At 41.1% G+C, this 24,731-nt stretch overlaps 1 protein-coding gene across 4 annotated transcripts in view; it reads right to left on the bottom strand.

Annotated features, from left to right (window-relative positions):
• The window catches only part of larp1 (La ribonucleoprotein 1, translational regulator), a 47,906-nt gene that overhangs the window by 20,878 nt on the left and 2,297 nt on the right, over positions 1-24,731 (bottom strand). For 3 of the 4 annotated variants that reach the window (XM_035178504.2, XM_035178501.2, XM_047343622.1), the window contains exons 2-3: positions 6,240-6,304; positions 4,018-4,083 (exon numbers count right to left, since the gene is read on the bottom strand). In XM_035178504.2, the coding sequence (XP_035034395.2) occupies positions 4,018-4,083; positions 6,240-6,304 (131 nt within the window). Of the gene's footprint in view, positions 1-4,017; positions 4,084-6,239; positions 6,305-14,737; positions 18,260-24,731 lie in introns of those variants that run through there. The other variant, XM_035178505.2, reaches the window with a different exon arrangement.

The raw sequence follows: 24,731 nt of genomic DNA, 5'->3' as shown, positions 1-24,731 counted from the left end.
ATGAGTTTTCTGAATCAAAAGAGATGAAGACATGTGGTATAACGGTCGTGGAAATGTAGACAGTGATGATGAGATCACAAGGATGCTGATTCACTCTTCCTCCAACACAGGAAGGTACCAACGGAGCTGTTGTCACGGTGGTTTTACCACAGAGAAATTAAGAATCCTGATCACGGCTGCAGTTTATAAATAAAAGAGTAATAAAAACCTCAGATCAACAACCTAGCAATCTAAACCCTGAAAAGGTTTTACTCTGGACACAAAACAGACAACGACATAAAGCAATAACCGATAAGACAACTGGTTTTCGATTGTAATCATACACAAGAGTCAAACCGACACAAACCACTGTGGACTTAACTCTTCTGGTATGCACCCATTTCCTTACACTCACTACTTCCTGGTGCCACTAAAAATCGCTGATCATACCACTTAAAGGAGAAGCCGATGGTTTTTAAAGATTTTAAAATTAAAAACACGACTATATCTGTTTTCAGACATAAACTCTGGAAAATGTCTGGAAAACTGGGTCCAGACTTTTGCAGGGGTTTGTCTTTCACATTTGAAGATTGTCCGGGTCAGACGCCTTCAAAACAAAAGAAAATGTCAGGAAGATTCAGGTGAGGGTTGGCGCCTGGGTGGAGCCTACAGGAGGCCAGACAGGACGTATACATTCTGATGCAGAAAGTCTCTTGTCCATATTGTTTAATACACACGAGGTAAACAATTAATCAACTACCAAAATGAGTTCCAATTAGTTTTCAGTCAGATTTATTCTGCCTTTATATAAAAGCTGAGGAAGTCAACACTGTGGCATTTGAGAGGCTAGAACTTGGTTTGATGGATGAGACTGATGGTGAAAAGCCACAAGTGAATTATACATTTAGTCAATTTCATTCTGATTATAATGTATATAAATTATAAACCTGGTCAGGTTTATTGCAGGAAATATTTATATTTAACTTCAACCAAGGCATTCAATTCAACAGCACAACCCTGCAATCAAAACTCATCCTTTATCAAGTTTCAGTGTCCATTTCCCAGCATTCATAGCTGGCGGAACAGGTTACAGGGGTTACAGGTTTAAATGTAAAATGATGGACAGTGAACTCCAGCGCTCTAAGAATAGCAGCAACACAGATCCGGGGCTGTTGATTGAGAGGGGGTCCCTAAAAGGACATCCCTTCCCGGGGCTTGGCTGACATCTCAATACTCTGCCTATGTCACCGTACCCACCGGTTATTCCTGGCTATCATGATGTGACCCACATTTTCCTGCTCCGCGACACGGATGCTTCTTCGTGTTCTCTCCAGACCTGGCTGCCTAAAATAGTGAAGGGTTACCAGGGTGGCTCTCTCGGTGACACACTATCGTCCCGAGATCAGGAATAGAAACTGGCTGAGGTGGGGGTGATTCGTTACTCCTACTACTGTGAGACGAAACAAATTAGACGTATCCCCTGTTCGGACCAACAGCAGTAGCGTACGAGTGCAAGTATTTTTTTAAAAGGATCCATATGTTGGATTTATGGCACAAGCTGCCATGACACTTAAACTAAGACTCCAGAGTAAGCAACAGGTGCTGAGTGTTTACAGCTGAGACCATGTTTGTTGTCTCTTGTTTCAAATGTACCTGTCGAGAGCTGGATGAGACCATGAACTCACAGGGCGCATATTTGAATAAATTAAACAAACAAGTTGCTCAATGTTTGCATGTTGTAAAGCTGTCGAGGCAAAAACTCCAAAGATTTAGTTTAGAAGAGCATTGAATCTTCAAATTTGTGAAGCTGCAACCAACGCATAGTTAGCATTTTTGCTTCATTCGTGTCTTGAATGATGATTTGATTGTTGACTTATTTTCTGTCAATCTATTAGTCGACAATATAAGTAAAATCTATTTTAATGGCGTCAATCGGTTATCAATACAAGTCGGGCTTGGACATGTGTATGTAAATGATCATTTCCTTTATCTGCAATAAGGTGTGTGCGTCAACTCAAGGCGTTTAATTTAAAATAAAAATATTTAAGATATTAATTTCAGTTAAAGGATTTAGAGGTTTGAATCCATCAGGTCTGAATTCTCTTATCAATTATTTAATCCTTAATTCTTCACTTCCTAATTAATATTCAGATTATTTCTAATAACAGTTATTATTCCTCTTTCACCACTTCCATGGAGTTGGAGAACTGTGCCTGATGCCTGCTTTGTGGTCGGCCATCTTTGTTTTGTCCCCTCAGAGTCCAAGAGGTCTTGGTGTGGTGGTGAGCCTGCGCTAACCCCGACACTTAAAAAAGAAACATGCCGTTGGGTCAGCAGACGGCTCTGTCTGTCGAGCTGCTGTGTAATTACAGCCACAACCACTAAAATACCTATTGTAGAAAACTGCACAGACACGCTCACTACAGTGAAGTAGCAGGACGAGCTGAGCGACTCCTTCTGACTGATTGGTGAATCAAAGACTTCTGAGATGTTCTTTAATAAGCACCCTCCGTTCTTACATATGTTTGATCTGACTTTCAATCGAGAACAAACTGAGAAACAAACTAATTCCTCTCTGCCTTTATCTGGTTCCCATCACTAATAAGTGATTTTTGCTGACATCATACCATCACCAAATCAACTTAATGTTGTATGGAAGTGCTTAGTCATGCACCCATTGCATAGTCATGGTCACATAATCACTGAGGTAACAACTCAAAAGTATTATGATTCCCAGCTCTGGCTCTGGTGTTACCATCCCATGATCCCCTGCAGACTCAGGAGTGACACCGATTTCTGTTTTCTCATCACACAGACAAAGTGAACTATCAAAAACACAATTTCCCAGTTTGAGTCCTGTGACCTCTTTATATCAAAATACCCCTCCCTTCTCTCCCTATCATTTTGATGAGTCATCTTGAACTCAGGGGCAGTTACATACATGTTATCCAATCGAATGTGGTTTAGGGTGAATAGCCGACCCCACCCACTATACAAAAGTGTTCCTGTTTGTTCCTGGGAAGCAGTGGCAGTATCATGTGTCAGGTGTGCGAGTTTAGATGTCAGCAACATAAAGGAATGAGATTTGGAAGGAAACAAGCAGTTCAGCTCAGTAAGTCACTACAGCCCCGTGCTGCACCGCTGTATTTGTTGAGTCACACCCACTTTGACTGATCCGAACACATCATTTAAATCGCCCTTGTAACTACACCTCACCCACATATTGTGTTTCACTTAGAAGTTTGTCTTTAAGTTGATTTTCAGTAACAAGGTCTTGAATTGTAATCACACTTAGGAACCAGGACAGGTTGGTTACATCCACACTATTTCATTTTAGTTTTAAAATATGTCACTGTTGCTGTTTACACATGTCGTCCACACTGCTCTGAGGTTTGAGCACCGCTGACCATGTTTTAGTTTAAAACCTCCGGCGCTGCATATTAACCTGGTCGGACAAAACCTGCTTCCTGATTGGTTCTTCTCAGTCCAAGAAACTAAAGTCCAGCTCTTACTCTTCACCTGTTTTTTTTTTACCTCATTCTTCATATTTTCGACCAGCTGCAGTGTAGAAAATACGAAGAATGAGGTTTTAGTTTTACAAAGCTTAAAAAAAACAACTAAGTATGGACGTAGCCTTCTCCCACCTTCACTAAAATCAACAAAATAAATATCCACTGCACCAGGTCCAGAGGCACTATTAAGTTGCCTGTGTGGTCAGATCTTTCTTATAGATGTGAATGTAAAAGAAACATGTAGCTTCTAGTAGAGTCCATGGTCGCCTCATGTGACCATTTCTGTTTAAAAGGCCTGCAAAAAGATTTCTGCAGCTGGTCTGTTGTGCATTAAATTGTTGTGACCTGGCAAACTGTAAACAAGATTAAAAATACAAGTCTGAGAACATGTTCACTACAGCCTGTTGTAGAAATCAGGATGATTCCACTGCAGTGGATACAAGACACCACCCTCATCTCATTAGTGTGTCCTTAGTGTGCATCTACCAAACTGTGAGTCAATATTTGTCAAACAAACACCACCTACCTGCATGTCTTTGGTTGCGATCTCCCCTGGAGTTGGCCAACTGTTTGCATCAGCAAAATCTCCAACCTATGCAAAAACAAAAGAATAAAACAATGCTGAATGAGCAGAATTTTCACAGGTATGTGGAATAAAACAAAAAGGGCGAATCTGATTGGTTACATTTGTTACATTTTGTGTGAGCAGGTTTAGGAAACAAAGAGTGAGAAGACTTAAAGTATTTTCATTGGTTTTGCATTTTATCCTCAGTTCAAAGATCAAACTAAGATAAGAAAAAAGAGAAATCGAGAAATGTGCATTGCGTTTGTTGTAGAGGCTGTGAAATCCTCCCCAGAAATCGAAAAGACACTTTTTCCTGTCTTGCCTGCGGTCAACTAGCTACTCTGCTTTCCTCAAGCATTTAGCCGAGTGCTTCCTGTAGTTTGCCAATTTCTTTTGTTCCTGCAACACTGGGGTTACCTCAGAGAGTCATAAACGTGTGTGGTGAAGGTGTGTTTAAGAGCCCTGCAGTAGTAAAGCAGACACTGCCAACAGAAGGTATGAAGTTGTGAATGACATGCTGTGAGCGCAGTGTGTTTTCTTTATCTGCCGGATCATTGGCTCACCGGGAACTCACATTTGCATCATACCAGGTGTGAGGATACTACACACAGCTCGAGGTGTGAAAGATAAACACTCTGACTGTACATACCTGCACTGAGATAATGAAGACATTTTTCTAAAGGCTTCACAATAGATCAACGATTATTATAGATAAGTTTGTTTTATACAGAGATAAAAAATTCCAGATGGTGACATACAGTAAATAAAGCTCTGTTTAAAGCCGAAAATGTGTTTAACCCATTATAGCTTTAAGAATGGGTGTGACGTCCGTGTTCCTCCCTTAAGAGATGGATGAGATTTGTGTGCATCATCCACGAGGCCATCCTTATCAAGACATGTGACTGAGGAAATACTTTGTGATTCGCTGAAATACTTGCGGGAATTACAAAGTGTATTATGAGAAAAGTAGTTAGTTTGTTAGCGCAACGAAAAGTTGTTAAAGTCGGATTTCAGACAATGGCAGAGGATCTAAGCGAGGAGATAGATGTTGAAGTAGATTACAGCAGAGATGACAAAAACAATGAAGAGGATTCAGACCCAGACAATGTGCCCGTCGACCTATGATCAAGGCTCAGCCAGTAAGAGATGTGTTTGAGGAGGAGGAGGAAGAAGAAGAAGAGGGGATCCCTGAGAGTTTTCTTTATTAATGACATTTAGGGAAACTGCAATGGTTTGCAATGAAAGCCAAATGTTTAAGCTATCAAACGTTTATTTCATGTCTTTATCTGTTTCAGAGGCTGAGAATATTACGTTTTTGTTAATACTGTCGGCGCTTCAGAAAACCCTCAGGTTTTAGGGGGCCATTTTAAAACAGCACTAAGGGTTTAATAGTGTTTTTATTCTGCGCCGTATTCCTTTATGGATTAAATGGATACTTAAAAACTGCTTGTATCTGACCATAAAGGCCTGGTTTATACTTGGTATTAACATCCGTCTCTGGTGATCCAATCACAAGTTGACAGTTCCAAGTGTGTCAGTTCACACCTGCCATTAGAATGTGTCTCCACATGTGGGTCCTGTGGCCACTTGTGATCAGATCTCAGTCCTCAGCTCTACACTGCATGTTGCTCATGGAGTTGTCAACTTGATCGTCACCAGAAAAGTGTGTTAATAAGTTTAACGGTTGAGATAGAGAGCAGTTAGCTTAGCATAAAGACTAGAAACACAAGAAAGCATCTAACATAGTTCTGCCCCCATGATTTCCCTATTGTGCAGTTCATTTCTTCAGTCCACACAAAAAATATTAAAAACATTTATCTGTGGTTTGTTTATCTAGTCAGCTGAAAAATTAACACTTGAGTAACGAGAACAGGGAACTATGACCAAGCAAAAAACTACTGATGTAACCGTTATCATGAATGACAGTGATCTTTTAGAAAAGCACCAGAATACGGTGAGAAGAGGCATGAAGTCAATTTATTAATCCTCAACGTGTCTTAGAGAAAACTGAAGCTGTAAATCTGACACAAGTCACATTGCAGCCGTTACTTAATATACCCGTTTTTTGGTAACTGCCTACAGAAGCCATGCTGGTGCTGTTAGTTATTTCAAATACATCTTAACTTTAAATGGAGCGTTACTGAATACATAATTTACAGAGACACACAAACATGCATCATTACCTTTCCTCCACGTCTGGCTTTGGGCGGGTTCCCTGCTTTCACCACCTTGGCAGGGCCAGTCGACTCTGTGGAAACACATCAAGATCAGCAGAATTAAAACTGGCTCTAGACACATTACAATAGACCATTTGTAGTGAGAAAAGCAACTGATTTCATCTAGAATGATGATTGCATTGCATTAATCAGACAACACACGAGATTAAACACAGAGGAGATTGTTTTTTCTCTGGCAGTTTTTCCCATATTCACTCACTGGCTTGTCTCAGTTAAATGATTTGCCTGTTTTCTCAGTTTTAATTAACTTTTCCATCACTTGTCTTATCTACCTGTGGCAGGCAGGCTCTCATAAATTATCTGACCGCGTTTCCCTTAGGATTTTTTTTAGCAGTAGAGCCTGGCCGACCAACCCCCCCCAACCACCACTCTTGGCAGCGCCACTGCATCCATGCACATTACTTGGCACCGATTAAGAGACTTTGCTCCTCTGCTCTTTTCTAATGACTCACATGAAGAACTGATCTTTATAGTAACCTGATCATGCATAAATGGGGCGTCGCTTATTCTGCAGAAATGAAGTTAAAGCACCTCACTACAACTGAGTACAACTCAAGCGAATCACAGAGACACAAAGTAAACTTCAAGTACTGTTTATGCCCTAATAACTAGTGTTTATTGTTAACCTGGAAAGTGAGCACAGGTCAGCGGGTGAGAGGGGAGAGATGACATCCGGCCCGGTAATACGGCACATAACAAGGATACTGGACTCATAGTGTGCGTCTGCCCAGATCCTGAAGCAGTGGTGCCGCCACTGCAAAATGCTCCCAGCATTTTAATGTGTATGTATAATTTGGTCTTTGAGCTCACACTTCTGTTTGGTTTTTTTGATAACTTTGTTGTTTATTTCACTTAGCTTCTGATGCAGCAGTTGATCATCTTTAACACAGTACAATTAATACTATGATGAAAGCAAAGTGCAAACCATAAAATTTTTTAAAGGATGAATAAAACAAAAGCAGCTGCTCGTGGTACAAAAAGGCAAATCAATATCTTACGTAACTATCAATAACAACAATAAATTAGAATTTGCTGAATATGATCCAAGCAGAGATTGTGCCACACAACAGACCGGTAGTCACTTATTACGACAATAAACCTGCAAGTGCACAGGCCCCATCCATTCGCCAACACTCAAAGTCAACATTAGTTAGAAACACAAGCGTTCATGTGTTTTTGTTTGACCAAACAAATTCAGTTGTACCCCAAATATTCTGCTATATACACGGCATCTGTAGAATCAACAAGTTTTACCAGTTCCGAAAATTTACCTTGGTTCTAGTGATAACAAATGTTTACTCATCTGAATGAGATGTGTCTTTTTTGGCTTCAATAAATCTGAGAAAGATTGAGGTCTACGGGAACGTACAGCGTTTCTCATAAAAAGACGCAACAATGATGAATCTTATTCCATCCTGGTAAAAAAATATTGATAAAAACTAACAGAGCAGCTGAGCTCACTTCACCATTTTAACCTGGCTTGTGTCTTTAAGTCAGAAGTCCGGCTCCGTGGTGTCTTTGGCTGCAGTGTCACCACATGCAGCAATACAAGGGAGTGAAAGCTGCTCACAGAGACTCTGCCGAGCCATTTACACCAAGGAGCAGTATTCAGTAAGCTCCTTAAGGATGATCATGTCAGGGGAAAATGCCAGAGATAGAGGGAGCAGGGAACACAATCCTCTGGCAGACTACGTCTCTAACAACACCAAGAGCAGCAACGTCCCAGGGTGCAATTAGAGAGTTGGGAGAACGTATGTAGTCTTATGTGCAAAATATTATCAGAAGAGATTTCGGAAGAATGTTGTTCGACATAACAGGAATATTAATGGGTTGGCAAACTAAAACGAAACATATAGATGGTCTGATTTAAATGGAATTCAACCAGGAGCCACCACTAACCAGGTATTCAACTGACTATAGCTGAAACTATTATTTTCTTAATTTAAAATAGGACAAAGGTCCAACCAATGTTCAGTTTACTGTAGTGAGAAAGTAAAATTATTAAATCTACATTTGAGAAGCTGCAACTATCTGAAAGTTTTGCTTTAAAGAAATTATTTTAATGTCAGAATTTTGCCTTCGCCAAGGAGGTTGTGTTTTCACCCCTGTCCATTGGTTTGTTTGATGGCATGGATAAGAGCAAGGGGGCGAATCCATGAACCCCCCCCTTTGTTTAACATTGTAATATTGAGCATTTATTTGACATTGTCGTCATTTCACAAGGAACATTTTATGGATTTTGGTGGGAAAAGAACTCAGGCATATTAAGTTAACTGATTTCTAACCTTAAAACAAACCAGTCAGACAGAAGTCTGGTCCAGGGGTCCTGAACCTTTAACGGATCAAACACCAATCAAAACAAATATGAGGAGGGAGCTGACAAAGAACACAGGATGTTTTGTCTAAGTTGTGTTAAATGCAGGGTTTAATATCCACATACGGTCTGTGCACCAGTGTGACACACAGCAAGCTATCCAGCACCTTTTTGCACACAGAACTGTATATCTGGAGCTGAACTCCACTGTAGTGTGTTCAGGTCACGGTTTCTTCATCAGGTTATATTGGTGCCCAACACCTCTACACATGACGAGACACCAAGAGAAGAAAAACAGAATCATAAATAACTGAAGGGCAGGCTGGGTAACGATGCTGTAACTGCCTGGCAGAGAATAAAAGTGAACATGAATATCTTGTCTGAACCGAGGAGCCGCTACTGACTAAGAGTTTACACAAACTGTGGAGGAAGCCAAATATGCAGACTATGCAAGGTTATCAAAGTCACAACAGATGTCAAGTGAAATTAGTTTTGGAGCAACATAAGAAGAATAGTCATACGTGTAGGGAACTTGCACGGTTCCTATCAAACTTTTTAGCAGAATCAGGAACTTTTTATAGACAGAAAATCACCCTTTTCTTTTTAAGGCCTGTTGAAGGTCCAGTGACTGTGCACAGGAACCAGAGAAGGAGATTATTACAACAGGAGAATGTTGAGAGCATTAAGACAAGGGGTGGTGCCTGAGTTGAGTATGTAGGAGGCAGGACATGACATACATTACGCTGCAAAAAATCACATGTTTGTGACGGCCGCAGCCCTTATCTCCAAAAGCTCCCGATTCTCGTCTTCCTAAGCTGGCATTTTCTTCTGCATCTTCTAAGTGTATGACACCTTTTTATATATACACTGAGATTTTGGTATCCTTTTTGGTAATTATTTTTTTCAGTTTTGCTTCCGTCGCATGTTAGAAACGTCATCAACACGCCAACTCACTCAGACAACCTCTGGACACTTTGCTAGGGGATGCCGGAACAACTGACTCAGATATTTGTGTTCTTATGTACAGCCGGATAATTTCTGAAAAATGTCAGGAGGTTCAGTGCTTGTCTGAAAGCAGTTTTACAGTTTATTCTGCCCTTTGCTTGTGTGCGGGAATTTTGTCAGCAGAAATCCCAAAACTCTTGTGTTCAAGGCTGCACAGTATAAAGTATCAAGGAGATAAAAATCGACCAATAGGGCAATAAGTGGGGCGTCTTTATCAGTCAAAATACAAAAGAATGAGCACAAAACACACTGAAATGCAACTGGATATGAAGTCTCATTTTTCCCCTCAGCTGCAGCTCAAACAGAGTTGACCGTGTCTGAATAAGAGGACACTGAAACAACTGTGAAATAGTTAGAGCATCTTTACAGCATCATCCATTTCAGGAAAGCAAATCCCCAAAAGGCACGTCAAATTTTATTTTGATTATGCCTTAAGGTCAACTAACATTTCTGTACACGTGCCATTATCTTGTTCAGAGGCCGATGTTTTTGGTTCAATACAAAAGAGTCATTAGGAGACAATGCATCCCTCGACAGCCATAAAATTAAAAGAGCAGATCATTTGGTGCTATTGCAGTTACCAGACGTTAGAATGCTTAATCACATGAAACTAAAAATATCAAAAGGCAACACTTCAATACCGCATAAAAAGTTCCATGAAAGAATTCCAATGAGTTCTGCTCCGGAAACAAAATGATTAGAGTGGAAATGACAGACGTCCTGATCATTGTAACCCCCGCATTATATTTTCAGGGGGATAAAAAGACCATGTGAACTAATTCAACAATAAAATGTTTGCTTTGTGACGTCCGCAGCTTAACTTCTTAACCTGCCTACATTTTAAATAAAAGCTTCTTAAACCCTGCTGCACTCTCCCGTCGCTAACCCAGCATCTCACACTCAGGCCGGCATAATGTTGCTTCAATGCTGCTGATCTTAATCAGAGCTGCTGGCATCACATCAACCTGCCATTCAGCCAAAAATTACTAATGACAGATGGGAACGAGAGGAAGTATCAAAGCTTTACGTTCACCAAAAAGATTTTCTCGGTCGAGGATCGTATTCAAGGCTACATTTTTAAACTGTGGATCAAGTCTCCAGCATTAACGTCTTTCTGGGTGTGTATGAGCAGTAACACTCAAACAAAACAAGGAATTTCTTCTAGTGGCTGATAGAATCCAAATACCACTTCTCGTGCAACTATTTCACCACCTAGATTAAGATAAGCTGCATTTGTAGGACACATTGTTTCAGTCACTCCTGAAACCTGGTGAAGTGAACATAAAGCTATTGACCATTACTCAGCACATCGTGGTGCAGTTGACCCAAACAATCCCAAAGATCAATAACGGCACAAAGTATCTCACCACTATTAAATTTAATTCCAAGCTACACACAAAATGAGAATGACCTTCATATAACTTGTTGTTGGACTGTTGAGAACTGATAACTCATGTAACAATGTAGTAGATTACTGAGAACTGATAAGTCTGAGTATTTGTCAAATTTTCAATCCAAAATGCATGGTCACAGCCCAATGAATTAATTCTAATGGAATCGCTGCAATTAGTGATGTCACCCATTGGTTTGCGTACGGCCATCGTGGCCAGCACCACTCCAAACCATATTTGGAGGAGCGGGGGGGGTGAGCCTGACTTGGAGCTCAAGGACATCTACACTTGTAACCTGCACCCAAACTTGGGACAACAATATCAAGCCCTCTTAGCATCTACTGCAGTGATGAGGAAGGACGAAAAGCCGGTGGAATGCTGATTATAAGCTTTGCTGCACAACTCATGTTTATTTACGTGGTGACGGGCTGACTAATAACTAATGAATACAAAGCAAGATGAATGAATATGAAAGTGGTCGCTCATGAACATGGAAACAATTATCACCTGAATCAGCAGCTTAGACTTGCATCCATCAGGTGGCCAGAGACACAACTCTAGATAAATGCTAACCCTGTTCTACCTCCTTGGTGTCTAAATACTCAACAGTTTTCATATCTGACTGGCTAGCTTATAACTGCAGCTAAACAAATAGCCTTACAAGTAGCCACCTAGTTTGTAGAACCAAATAATTTGCTTGGCTGCACTGTTGTGGCACTTTCTTGTGTGGCCTTATTAACCAACAACTTCTCAGATAAAAGCGCCTTAAACATTTGTACAGCATTTTATTGCCCTCATTGTGTGAATGTACAGCAGTATTTGGGCCATGTAAACACACATTTCGTGCGACGACAAAAAAATCCTGATCTCAGCACAAGTTTCTCCTGTAGAAACGTCGACCGATGCAACAGCTTTGTGCTAAATCAAGTCATGGAATCAACATGAATTCCTCGAGTATCTATCCCCCGTTATCTGCTTAGTTTGAGCACAAGGTGTTAATAGTCTACTGAAGGTTTAAAAATTAATGCTGCTACCTACAGCGCATGACAGAGCATGTTTAACAGGCAAGAACATATCCCAGGTAGCCAAGCTGTGGTGCAACCTTCAGATATTTGCCGCAAAGTAATTAAATACTACAACTCTCTCTCTAGAAACTGTGTCTATGTTTTAACATGTTCGGCCCAGACTTCTAATGGATGTGCTCTGAGTGATCGCATCTCTCAAGGTGTATCCTCAGTACATCTTGGATGCATTGACACCTGAACATAGATGTCCATTTGTGATTGTATCATCTCTTAATACCAGGGCTTAACAGGGATTCACTGGCCAGAAACAGTTAGTCTTACTGCTCTACTCGTGTGAACTTAACAGTGACACTTTCTTTTAGGGATTTGATTCACTACTTTGGTCCTGACGGAAAGATACATACCTTTTTTTATGATTGAGATAAACATGAAACTCAGATCCCAAAATTTCAAGGTAAATGTGTGGAATTGATCCAAATTAGGATGTGACTGGTCTGCACCACACCGCAGTGGTATCCCAATTGTGTGACAGTTATGATGTTTGGTGGGTTAATCATTAGAATTCTTGACAGATCTTTTGAAACAGGAATGTGGGAATCTAACACATATCACCAGCAGCCATGAGCCAATCATTGGGCCTGACAAGTGTGTGCCTCCTTAAACTGTATGTGACTGATAATTTCATTTTGTGGTGCATCAGGCTGCAGCCAGTGGACAATCAACGGTTGTTCAATGACAAACAATGTTTTTCGAGCTCATGATCAGCTGAGCAATGCGCTATGATCCCTCCAATCCGAGCATGTAGGGCATCGCTCACGGTCGCTCACAGGGCTGCTCAGTGTTCGCTGCATATCAGATGATAGTTTAAGGTCAGACGAGCGCCTCCCAGGCCCGGGACGTCTGCCAAACTATAGGCTACTGTCCCCCAGCCAGTCACAGGCAGCACCACATTCAATCAAGACACGCATTTTTAAACATGTTTGGGGCTGTAAATGTGTTTTTCCTGAAGCAGTACAAGCAATGATTTTATTTTAATAATGCGTTAGGGTATAGCAGTTTTATTATTTAGTACTTTGGCACAGATTTTTGAAATGCCATGTTTTTTTAGAAAAACTGTAAAGGTCCTAGTATAATTTGCTACTATGCTAATAAATACAGTTGTGTAATTAAAAAGATGGGCAGGAACTCGGCATGCATTTTAACCACAGGAATCAACATCAATATTTGTTTTCTAGGACAGAGTATTTCCTGCCAACCCAACCACAAAATGCATGGGTGGGTGACTGGTCAAATCTAAATTTTCAAACTGTGGCTGTCGCAGGTTGCGTAGCTGATCTCCAACTAAATACATTTAACACATTTTCACAACCCTTAAGGTGCAACACAAGACGAGAATACTCCGAATCAACTTTTTGTCGTCAAAGTTGAACTAAAGATCTGTCATTTATGGGATTTACAGCTTCAGCTATTTTTGCTCAAAACAGAGGTTGGAGTGTGACAGCAGGTCGAGAACTGTGTAACTTAACAGGTACGAGTGAAGGCAGCTGAGTGTTATCTGGGCGTTATGTGCTCAATTCTGCAAGAGCGACGATAAGAGCGTTATATTCTTCAAAACTCAAGGACAGGTCATGTGTGAGTGTGTGTGCATGTGTGTTACATGGACACATAACAGAACACAGAGGAGAAGGAATGAGTAAAGAAAGAGAAGGGGGCTAGAGAAGTACTGATAATTTGCATTAACAGATAGATTTTGTTTCATCAAACCATGTTCCCCTACTTTCCCCAGAGTCGAAGGAGAGAATAAGAACAAAATGAGTCAGAATCAAAGAAGACAGAGAAAACATTAATCCTTCTCACTTACAAAATAGTTTCCCCAAGAACCAAGAAAGATCTACATTTCAACTCAAAAGTAAAACACCATTCTTAAGTTTTTCAGCAGCTAGTTATGTTTAGTAAGTAGCAGTATTCAAGAGGCAACAATTGGTGGTCAACCTAGCTTCCTGAGACAGAACCCTACTGCAGCCACACATGGCGAGTAAATTATAAGATGAAAGTTAACAGGCAATTACAGATTGGAGAGATGCGTTTTGTATGGTACAGGGTAAGGGACAAAATTAAGACTATTGAGAAGTTGGCTACGGCTATATTGTTTATCCAAAGGTTGCCGAAGATCGTTGTGCAATTAGTGCTGTTCACGCACAAGCTGCGTTTACCAAGTATTTAAGATTCTCACCTCATTCACACCAACATTAGTAGGTATACACAGGTTTATATAAACACAGGTTAACTTGCTAAAAAATAGGCTTGTTTCCTCTCATTGTTAGGAGTTTGCCTCTGGGGGTTTTCTCCAAAAGCATCATGGTCGACATCATGAGCATACCGAAAACTAAGGTTCTCTCTCACCTCGATGTCTTGCAAAATTAGTTTGTTCAACCACGTGTCACGTTTCCATCACTGCCAATCAGATCCAGAGCAATACAAAAATCCATGTCTACTGCAGAGTCATTTGACCCGGGAATGAGTGCTGATTGGATCCATTCCCATTGCAGCGAAGCCAGATGTTAGTGGGTTATTTATCTAGTGGCAAACATGAGGGGGAAAAAGAGACCATCGAAGCATATGTTTCAGATAACACAGTCAGGGTAGCACACCCACAAAGTTAGCTTGCAAGAAATATTAGTTTCGTTGAAATTTTTCTTTGAAAGTTACCTGAGACTCAGGCCTAACCAGGTTAGAAGCGAGGATAGAGACCACCAGCATATCAAGGATATACCCTCCACCAACTTTTCTTGTCTGAACTTTGTTCACTTCCCTTTGCAATAGTTCTGAGACCTAATGAGAAATATCACTTCTACTTCTGTATCTATTTTTGGCTGTGACTGGTCAGGGACTGCTTGCCTTGCTTGTCTTGCTGACCCGTCTTGTGGAGACTCCTCTCGCTTACGTCCATCGACACCCTCTCCTCCCTGTGACTTCCTCCAGTATTCACTCTCTCAAACAGTCTCTCTCTCTCCTGCTCCCGTGTTTAATCCCATCGTCTTTCTTCACAGCATTCTGGGTCAGTAGTCATAGCCAGAGGCAACCATTAACATTAGCTGCCACCAACCCCTTCCAGTTCCCATTAACATTACCTCTTCCTCTTTCTCATAATACACTTAGTTCAATTCACTCCGCTGTGGAGGCTCAAAGAAGACAGAGAAAACATTAATCCTTCTCACTTACAAAATAGTTTCCCCAAGAACCAAGAAAGATCTACATTTCAACTCAAAAGTAAAACACCATTCTTAAGTTTTTCAGCAGCTAGTTATGTTTAGTAAGTAGCAGTATTCAAGAGGCAACAATTGGTGGTCAACCTAGCTTCCTGAGACAGAACCCTACTGCAGCCACACATGGCTCCATATAAGATTATTTTACACATCTATCCATTTTTTTTAAACATTTATATCAAAATGAAACAACATCTAAAAGGGATACTGATGGATATTTTCTAGACTTGCATAAACCTAATTTAGTTAAATGCTCTGTCAGATATTGCCTTTCTTTCCAATAAATACTATCTCGGATATCTCCACCCCCCAACACACAAAGTCCCATCTCATCTTCCCACAACTCACAACAGAGCTCACAGCTCAGGTGGAGTCCACATTCAATTTCCCATGGGTGTTACAGCCCACAGCAGGGCAGATACCTGCTCCAAACCCCAAAGGGGTTTATCACTGTTGAAACCTTTAAATAAACCTTGTGCCACGTCGGCTCTGCAGGCTTAGATAAACACAGTGGTGGTGTTGGGAAACCGGCCCAGTCCTCCACCAGATGCTGGGACTTTTTTTTGGCTTTGTCGAGTGGGTTTTCTTCATACTCCCACATGTATTGTAAGTCAGACCGTACTCGAAAGATTTACTTATTTAGGCAAGTGTTGGATTCTGGGATTTCCCAGTGACTGTAGTGGAAAAAGCAGCAGTCTGACAACTTCCTCACATGATGATTAACAAAATCCACAGAAGTCAGGGTCCAATTAAAACAACCCCTTATTATGAAAACATTTAAATTTCAAAACATTTTTTTAATTTCTCTTTCGATAAAAGGAATGATAAACATTGCCAGGACTTCTTTAAATGCTCAACATGAGACACACAAAGTTCCTTAAAAAGGCACTGAAGAGAGCTGAGAGGGGGAAATATGTCTAAATGAGGAGGTGCGATAATCATGTTGAAATCGCCGTATAAATGGTTTGACATTATCCCAATCAAAATCTCAAATAACTTCTGATGTGAAGGGTTGCTCTGCAGTTTTATTCACAAGCTGCTTGCTTCCTGACAGTCTCACATCCACAGCAGAGCGGAGCAGGGTGACGACAGAGGAGGGAAGCCTTTAAGATCCAAATATGGAGGAAACGACAGTCAGGGTGAACGCCACAGACCGCCTGCCTCCCTGCTCCACACATACACACGTCAAATATTCTCCCCGGCGTCACATGCTCAGCCTGGTGACATCACTTCTTGCAGAGTCAAAAGATCAGACAGCAGTGGGCTGGGAGGTTTTCTCCCCACGTCTGCTGAGCAACATATACAACACACACATGACAAGAATGCAAAACTAAGGTCATGCAACATGTGACTAAACCAAATATCAAATCTCTCTTAACATCACAGGCATTCATGCTGAACGCAAACTGTTTAACTCCAAATTCCTCCAAACTAAAAAATAATGACAACTGTGTGATGTCAATGACTCATGATTTTAACTTTAAATTTAAATAAGCACCTTCAAAAATCATTTCCCTGGGATATTAACTTGTGCCACATTTCATGTCTGTTCTGATGTTGCTCAGTAGGTTGGACATATTTGCCGCCGGCTGAGGTATTGCTGGCATAGTGCTGAATTCACAGGTGAGGTAAACAACACTGTTGACCTTGATGACATGCATCACAAACCACTTGACTACAGCTCTTCATCCAAACATGAAAACTACACTGCATTTCCTGTAGCTGCTACGTAATAAAAGCAGAACCACAGATATTAATTTAAAGATATACACATATACACGCACATACACCAGCACAGACATTCACATGATAAACCGGACAGTTTAGAGAAAGTCGAAGCTTGGTTTGACGGGGGTCACAGGTGGGTCAGGGTCAACATGGCTACCAAGCAGAACTTAGGACTGGGCCATATGATCAAAAATTATATCAAGTCCAAAAAAAAATCTGTTGATATGATAAAATAATTATCCCGATAAATGTCACTTTATTATTTATTTATTCTCCAGCCCTAGCGGTACTATAATAGTGGAAGTCAACACAGAGAGGTTATTCTCAAAAAGCACAAGGGTGTTTTCTGACCTCATCAGAGGTCAAACATGTTCCAAATGTCCACACCCGAAGGCTGGGTGAAAAGCCAGTATCACATAGAGAGGGGAGCAGACGCATTAATCATTACATTCAGAGATAGGGGTGTACATTAGGAGACAGTTTCTCCTGCAAGACATTTACAGTGGTGCATTCAGTTGTACACAAGAAAAGTTAATGAAAAAAGAGCTAAAGAGAAAAGGTCAAACCCAGATTACTTTCTCACTGTGGCAAACTTGAACAACTACTGGACAACCAGTCCAACAACTAAAGTGTCGTGAAGAGGGTTTCTGAAGCAACTGGACAAACTGACGAAGCATACAGTACTGGCTGCTTTATCCGTGGCTGTGAGGCTCTAGCAGAGCCAAAAGGTTTGGCACAGCAAAGTGTGAGAGAAGCAAACTAATTCATAACCATAGAAAAATGTCTGCGGTTCACACTGCAGCTTTTTGTTGTTCCCACTCATTAAAAACATCTTCTTACCGGAACAGCAGGTTTGAAATTGCAATGACTTGTGTCTTACCTTGAAACTTAAACTCACTCAACTAAATCTTCCTCCCATATAAAAAAGGAGGAGATAACCAACTAGTCAGAGTTACTTGCAGAAACGGGACATTATGCAAATTGAATGTGACATATTTAATATGACCTGTCATGTGAATTGAGCGTTTTGGCTATAGTCACATTTTTTAAACACCAGTGAGGGGACACATCCTTGATGCAAACAATCCACACCCTGAGCGAACGGCCGTGCTGCGGAGTCTGAGAGATGTGCCTCTATCGCCAAGTCCAGACACAACACTGACACAGATAAAGCAACTCGGACAGACAACTTAAGTAGAGGGCTAATTCGAAACAGCTGAGAGTAGGTGTGTGTGTGTGTGTGTGTGTGTGTGTGTGTGTGTGTGTGTGTGTGTGTGTGTGTGTGTGTGTGTTGGAGTAGATTGTGTAGAATAGACATTAGTCTGCCTCTTAGCGTAGAATTTCCTCTCCAGGATAATCTGCTCTGAGGTTCTGACCTGAGAGTGAATAGCTTCAGGTTTAGTTTTTTCTGACCAACAGTCAAAAACCTTCAAATATTCAATTCACAAAGATATGATACAATTCTACAAAACAAATATTTGAAGTTGTACAGCTCAGGAGTACGGAAAATTGAAAAAAAGAAAATCATGGCCATTTGATATTAACGTTATATACTCATGGAACATAAAAGTTACTTTCAGACATGCACTGAACACCGCAGCTTGTGAACACAAATGCCCGAGTGAGACTCTCCGCAAGTTCTGCGGACTTTCTCTGCCTGGGCTCCTAGTATAAAGTCTGTAGTAATCCAGTTGAAGTTGGATTCAACGCGAGCTAGTGGGGGGTTTATGACGCTTCTAACAAGTGACAGATGCAAAAATGAAAAGAAAAAAAAAAAATACAAATATATCCTGCTGAGAAATGCGGTGTCATACACGTCGCAGACCCAGACGATGATGTCTAGAGAGTTAATGGTGGTGTGGCGACAAGAAATTCACGTGATCTCCACAGCGGAGTTAATACATCACTTCCTGTCTCTGTCTGCTGCACCCGACTGCTCCACCTCTCACCTGAATAATGCAGAGGATTTGTTGCTGTTGTGAATGCGCCTGTGCCACCTCCTGATGCGGTGTGCATGTGTAAAACGCAAACTGCGGGTAAACTACGTAGCCAATTCTTCTGATTATACCCGCAGGTCATGTTTGAAAACAGCTAAAGACATCCTCTCAGACTGGGCCCACCTCAACACAGTTAACACACGCCGAGCTACAGCAGCAGTGACGAGTGTCCTGCAACAGTAGAGCCACTCTACCCCTTCACACATCAGCACTCCCCTCCAGCTTCATGACCTTTGTCGAGGCCTGACGCCTCATAAAATTCTACAAACAGCATTGAGGGGATCTGGTGACAGAGGGTGGGGTTTTGTTCCTGCACAACAAAGAGGAAGAGATTCACAGGACAGGGACAAATGCAGGAGACAAGGAAGGTGTCGATGCTAATTTTGAAACAGCGACCCACTGGTTCTGTGAAGCGCTAATAAAGAAAAGACTGCAGCAAGACTCCCAAGCTGCTTGAGCGCGCACGCACGCACGCACGCACACGCACACACACACACACACACACACACACACACACACACACACACACACACACACACACACACACACACACACACACACACACACACACACACACACACACACACACACACACCTTAGAGTACTTAGAATTCACAACTGTATTTAGAGCCGTCGCGCCGTAAGACAAATGGTAAGGAAATGCTAATGCATGGACCCAAACCTGCAATTATCCATCTGGCAAACCTGCTGGTCAATCCTTATTCCTTGAATAGTCTGCATTGTTCACAATTGAAAGTGAAGATGAACATACACATCCAAGGACTGAGACATCCTGACACCTGTCAAGCTGAGGTTGGGGTCCCTTGGAGACCAAACCCAGTGTTTGACAGCCTTCAGAACATAGTGTCAATAAAGCCAGATATTATCAGTTCTACTCTTACAGTAAAGCAGAAATACATTTAAATAATGTATCCTGTAGGAAAAAGATATCTTTCTCACAGAGACTGTGTGCAAAGGCCAGAGGCCGATATATGTATCTCACATACTGCCGCACCATGGAGCTCACACATGCACAAACACACATACTTGATGACAATGGTGGAGAGAACTAAATGTTCAAAGGTGTGATTACACTTCACTTGTGATGATACTGACAATTCTAGTTGTTCAGCTAAGTTTTTGGCATGTACATTTTTAATCACCAAACTCATCACAGGGCTGTGCAATTAATCGAGTTTTGATCGTGATTTCGATTTTTGGGTCAAACGATCTCCAAACTAATATAATCGAGTTGAAACGATTTATTTGGCATTTTTTCGTTGTACAGTAGGCCTAGAGATTTTCTGAAAGAGACGCAATTATTCTTATGTGAAAAATGCCATGAGAGTTAGATTAGTGATGATACTCAGCTCAGTGAACCAGATAACGCCGGGTTTACACCGGGCGCTGAAGCGCCGCTCTCAAGCACGCAGCCGCCTGGCTGTTCACACCGGACCCGCATTTGTCCGCGCCGGTCAGCCCGCGATTCTCCGCTTGTTGTTGTATGTAACCCGTTCAATGTAGGGGTTCGGGGGTAAATGATGATGGTCCTCATAGCCATCCCCCACCCCTCTCTTTCTCTCTCTGTCTGTCTGCTTGTAGTGGGGGGGCAGATGGGGACATTTAATAATGAGGAAAATCGGGGAAAGTTCTCAGTTATAAAGTGTTTTTTTGGAGAGAAATACTGAATAAATACATCATGTTTTCAAACTCAAAAGTAATCGTTTGAATGATTGTGATTTCAATATTGTCCAAAATAATCGTGATTATGATTTTTTTCCATAATCGAGCAGCCCTAACTCATCATATTTTTAATATAAGGAACCAAAAAAAATGCTCCCAGCATATTCAAGGAAAAAAGGCGACTGTGTGTTTATGCAAGACTGCTGATGGAAAACCAAAGGGGTAAAGTTGATCCATGTCCTAATTTCACCATATTTCAGCCTAAAACTATTTGGCCGTTTCTACTGTGAACATCACAGCATCTTAGATCTCTGCCAAGCTTTTAAACTGGACCTGTTGGTCCATGTTTCTTCTCACCAGCACTTGCAGAAACACACCAGCACTGGCACTTTACAGTTGGAACATTTCTTTACAGTCAGTTTGCCACAACTGGTGCCACAGGCAGACAGGAAACTAACCCGCTGAGCCAAAATGGCTGCATTTTGCCAGCAGTAAAGCATTGTTAGAGTTCATTTTGTTTACAGGACAGTCTGATGACTTATGTCATGTTTTACCTAGTGGGGTCTCATTAGCACCTTAACTTCTGTTAAATGTTAAAGAAGTTGGGACAAAACTTTAAGTAGAGAAGGTCTGCTTATGTAAACACAGTGTTGCTCTTGTTTAATGGTGACCCCTCAGAGGAAGGCCCGGCCACACAACTGCTCACATTCATCACTTATCCACCATTTACTTCCTCGGGGGCCAAAACACATTTATGAATCAGGACTTCAAGCTGTTCTCAGAAACACTGAGCCCACCATTCAAATTCAGTATCATACACATTTAAAACCCACTGAGAAGTTTAACTGAGCCCCAATTAAGACACATGACCGAGAAAGTCGTACGAACTTAAGGCTGTGACTGCATCATTTGTATTTGCCTCTCTGTCCGTAGTTGTTTGACTGCTCCACTTAGCTTTTGGTGTCATTTCTGCGACAACTTCAATATTCAGGAAGACATACACAACACCGTACTGTAGATCCGGGGACCGAAAAATGAGTCTCCTAGCCTAACAGTGGTCGCCCATTTTCAGAACAACTTCGGGTTCGAAAAGTAAATTTACCATTCATTTTCTTTATTGACATTTTAAAAATCTTGATTGAAAAAGTTTTCAGCCTGGAACCAGCTACGCAATGAATTGTGACCATAAAACATTTGATTCGGAGCAAAACAAAATTACAGATAAAAAAAGGCAAAAGACCGATTAAGATAATTATTTTAAGAGTGAGGAAACTACACATCCCATAAACCCTTCTGAATGATGGTTACAATATTATGGCTGGAAAACTGAGCCAGTAGCGATGCTGTCAATGCCAAACATGTACATGAAGAAAGACCGAAAGTGAGAAGTCACACGTTCTCTTATCAAAACACTAAACCATCAATGACCTCTGTAACCAGTGGGTACAGTTGACCCCCTCTCTCACCCCATTTTCCCAGTCAAAGTTCAATCAGACTGCCCTTTGCATGAAGTAACAAAAGGCAGAGTCAACTCAAGACCAGAAGCTAAAGCACCCTTTCCCACAAAATCTGGTGGAAACGCACATTAAAGTTGCCCTGTGGGGTCTCTCATCACTGTGGAGTAATGTTTTTAGAAAGCAGACCATGCATGCACAGGAGGATGCAGGCAACAATGCACATTCCAAATGTCCATAACAGTAACTTAACTATTCTCCAACCACAACAGCAAAGAGGCATACTGCTACCAAGCAGGCATGGATGTAAACGCTGCATAAGAAAATCAAACAAACGAGGAAGCAAATCCATTTAGCATGTTTGTTAAGCCTTGAGGATTCGTGCATAATAAGTGGCTGGGTGAGAAACGCCGAATGTAAACAGAACTTCTGTTTGTTCATATGAAAACTCCACAGGGCACCTTTAAGTATGTGACCAAGACGTTTTACAGACGAGCCAGAGGAAAACTGTCGTAGGATGCTGGCGTGTCAGAGCTGTTTTTTAGTAACAGCATGAAAAACAAATACACAAACTCTGGACACTAGTCACTAGGGCTGTAACGATACTCGAAATGATTGCTAACTATTGACATGCTAGTTACTGTGTCCTTTCGATTATCTGCCCAATCACTAACAATAAACCCAGACAGTTATTAAAATGTGCTGCCTATTGTGAATCCACTTTAGATCTGAAATGAAAGAAACAATTGTTGAGCTGATTGACGCTGATGACAGAAAAATCATCATCTACTGTTTTGATATTCCATTAAACACAGTTCTAAAAACTAAGTTACAGATGAAATAGAGAACATTCTCTGGTTCCAGCTTTTCACATGCCAAGATCTGCTGCTTTTCTTCATCCAGTTATTGTAGAAAATCTTTGGGATGTGGATTTTTGGTTTTAAAAAACAAAAAGAGACATTAGAAGAAAACTCGGTCTCTGATAAATACTTCACTGGCCCGAAGGAAATTGGGATTTATCACCATGTTTACAGATTGGTAATTACTTAAAGAACAATAAGGGCCAGACAAACTGATTACTTCCTACTCTTTGCAGAAATTGAGGTCCCATATTGCGATACTATCCCACTGTGATCCTAAAACAAGCTGCCTGGACTGTGGAAATACTTTTTCCTTCTTTCAACTGCTGTTTTTTTTAATCCAGGGCAGGAGTCCGGGATCTTGTTCAAGGACAAGCTGGGTACACAATACTGATTAGAGAGCAGCCTACCTGACAAAAAGAAAACTTTTTAAATTTTTGCTGGAGAGCTTGAATCTTTCCATCTAAAAATAAATGTCGCTAGACTGAGTTTTCCAGAAAATGCTCTGATCTCTTTAGGAAATAACTTTAAAACCCTGATAACATTTGAGTGTCGCTACACCTCAGTCTACACTCACACTACAGTATCAAGCAGTTTTTCTGAGCTGTATCAATTAGTCAATATTAGCTTATGTAATCAATATAGAATTAATCATCAATTGTGTTGATAATTAAATAATGGTTTATGGTAATTATCAAGAAGAAAAATGTGTCTTTAATTTCAGCTTCAGGAGGTTATGTTTTTGTTCTTTTTCATTTGTGATTACTAAATAAAGACTGTTCCTTGAACCAAGCTACTTGGGATTTAGAAAATGGCGATGGGGGTTTTTCAGACATGTGACATTATGTTGAATGACTCAAGTAACTATAAAAGGTAAACCGACATGAAAAAGGATCAATTTCAGATGTAATGTTCACATTTCTCCAAAATCATTGGCTGAACCATGAACAATAGAGAGGCTGTTGGCTCTTAACCAGTGGTTCCATATAAGGGGGTAATGATCCACCATGTACAAAACCAAAAAAACTTTGAGGTTCAAGGTTGTTTCATTTTAAACTTGCAATTGTGATATTTTTTCCTAGTACAGCTGTCAAACAATCTCAGATGAGTACCACACGCCTTTGATTGATCATGATCACGAGGGGGTAAATGTAGCCGCTGCTCTAAACACATGATCAACAATCAGCCTATAAGTTGCATTTGAACCATTTTTGGTCTTTGAATTGAAACACTGGAGCCTTGGTTATCTCAACCTCTGGCTCCCAGCCAGGCTTGCTTTGCTGATGTGACAGCTTTTGGACTGGTCCGGATTCAGGGTACAGGCTGTTCCCTGAAGTCCACACAGCACAGTCAACAAACCAGCCTGCAAACAAAAAGGCAGCACAAACCGCTGACAAGCTGCAGAGCCTGACAATGTCCGGGACATGAAAAAAAAAAACACATGGCTCAGGAGACGTGAAACCACCATGCACCGACAGAGCAGCAGGAGGAGAGCGGCTCCACGTGCATCACCAATAATCATTCCTAATAATCGATCAATGAGCCCCTGATTTAAAACACCTCCCTCGATGTGCATTTTAATTACAAATCATAACCATCTACAACGTTTCCGCTGGGATCAGTGAGATCATGCAGAAGCCATGATGACGCTGCCTGCTAGCTCCCCATGCTAACGTTAGCTAGCATGGGTTGGACAAGGGAGGCAGGGGCCCGGT

This window comes from Hippoglossus stenolepis, chromosome 15, assembly GCF_022539355.2.
Source record: "Hippoglossus stenolepis isolate QCI-W04-F060 chromosome 15, HSTE1.2, whole genome shotgun sequence".
NCBI lineage: Eukaryota > Metazoa > Chordata > Actinopteri > Pleuronectiformes > Pleuronectidae > Hippoglossus > Hippoglossus stenolepis.
The sequence above is the reverse complement of the archived record's forward strand: the minus strand, read 5'-3'. Positions and strand labels throughout refer to the sequence as shown.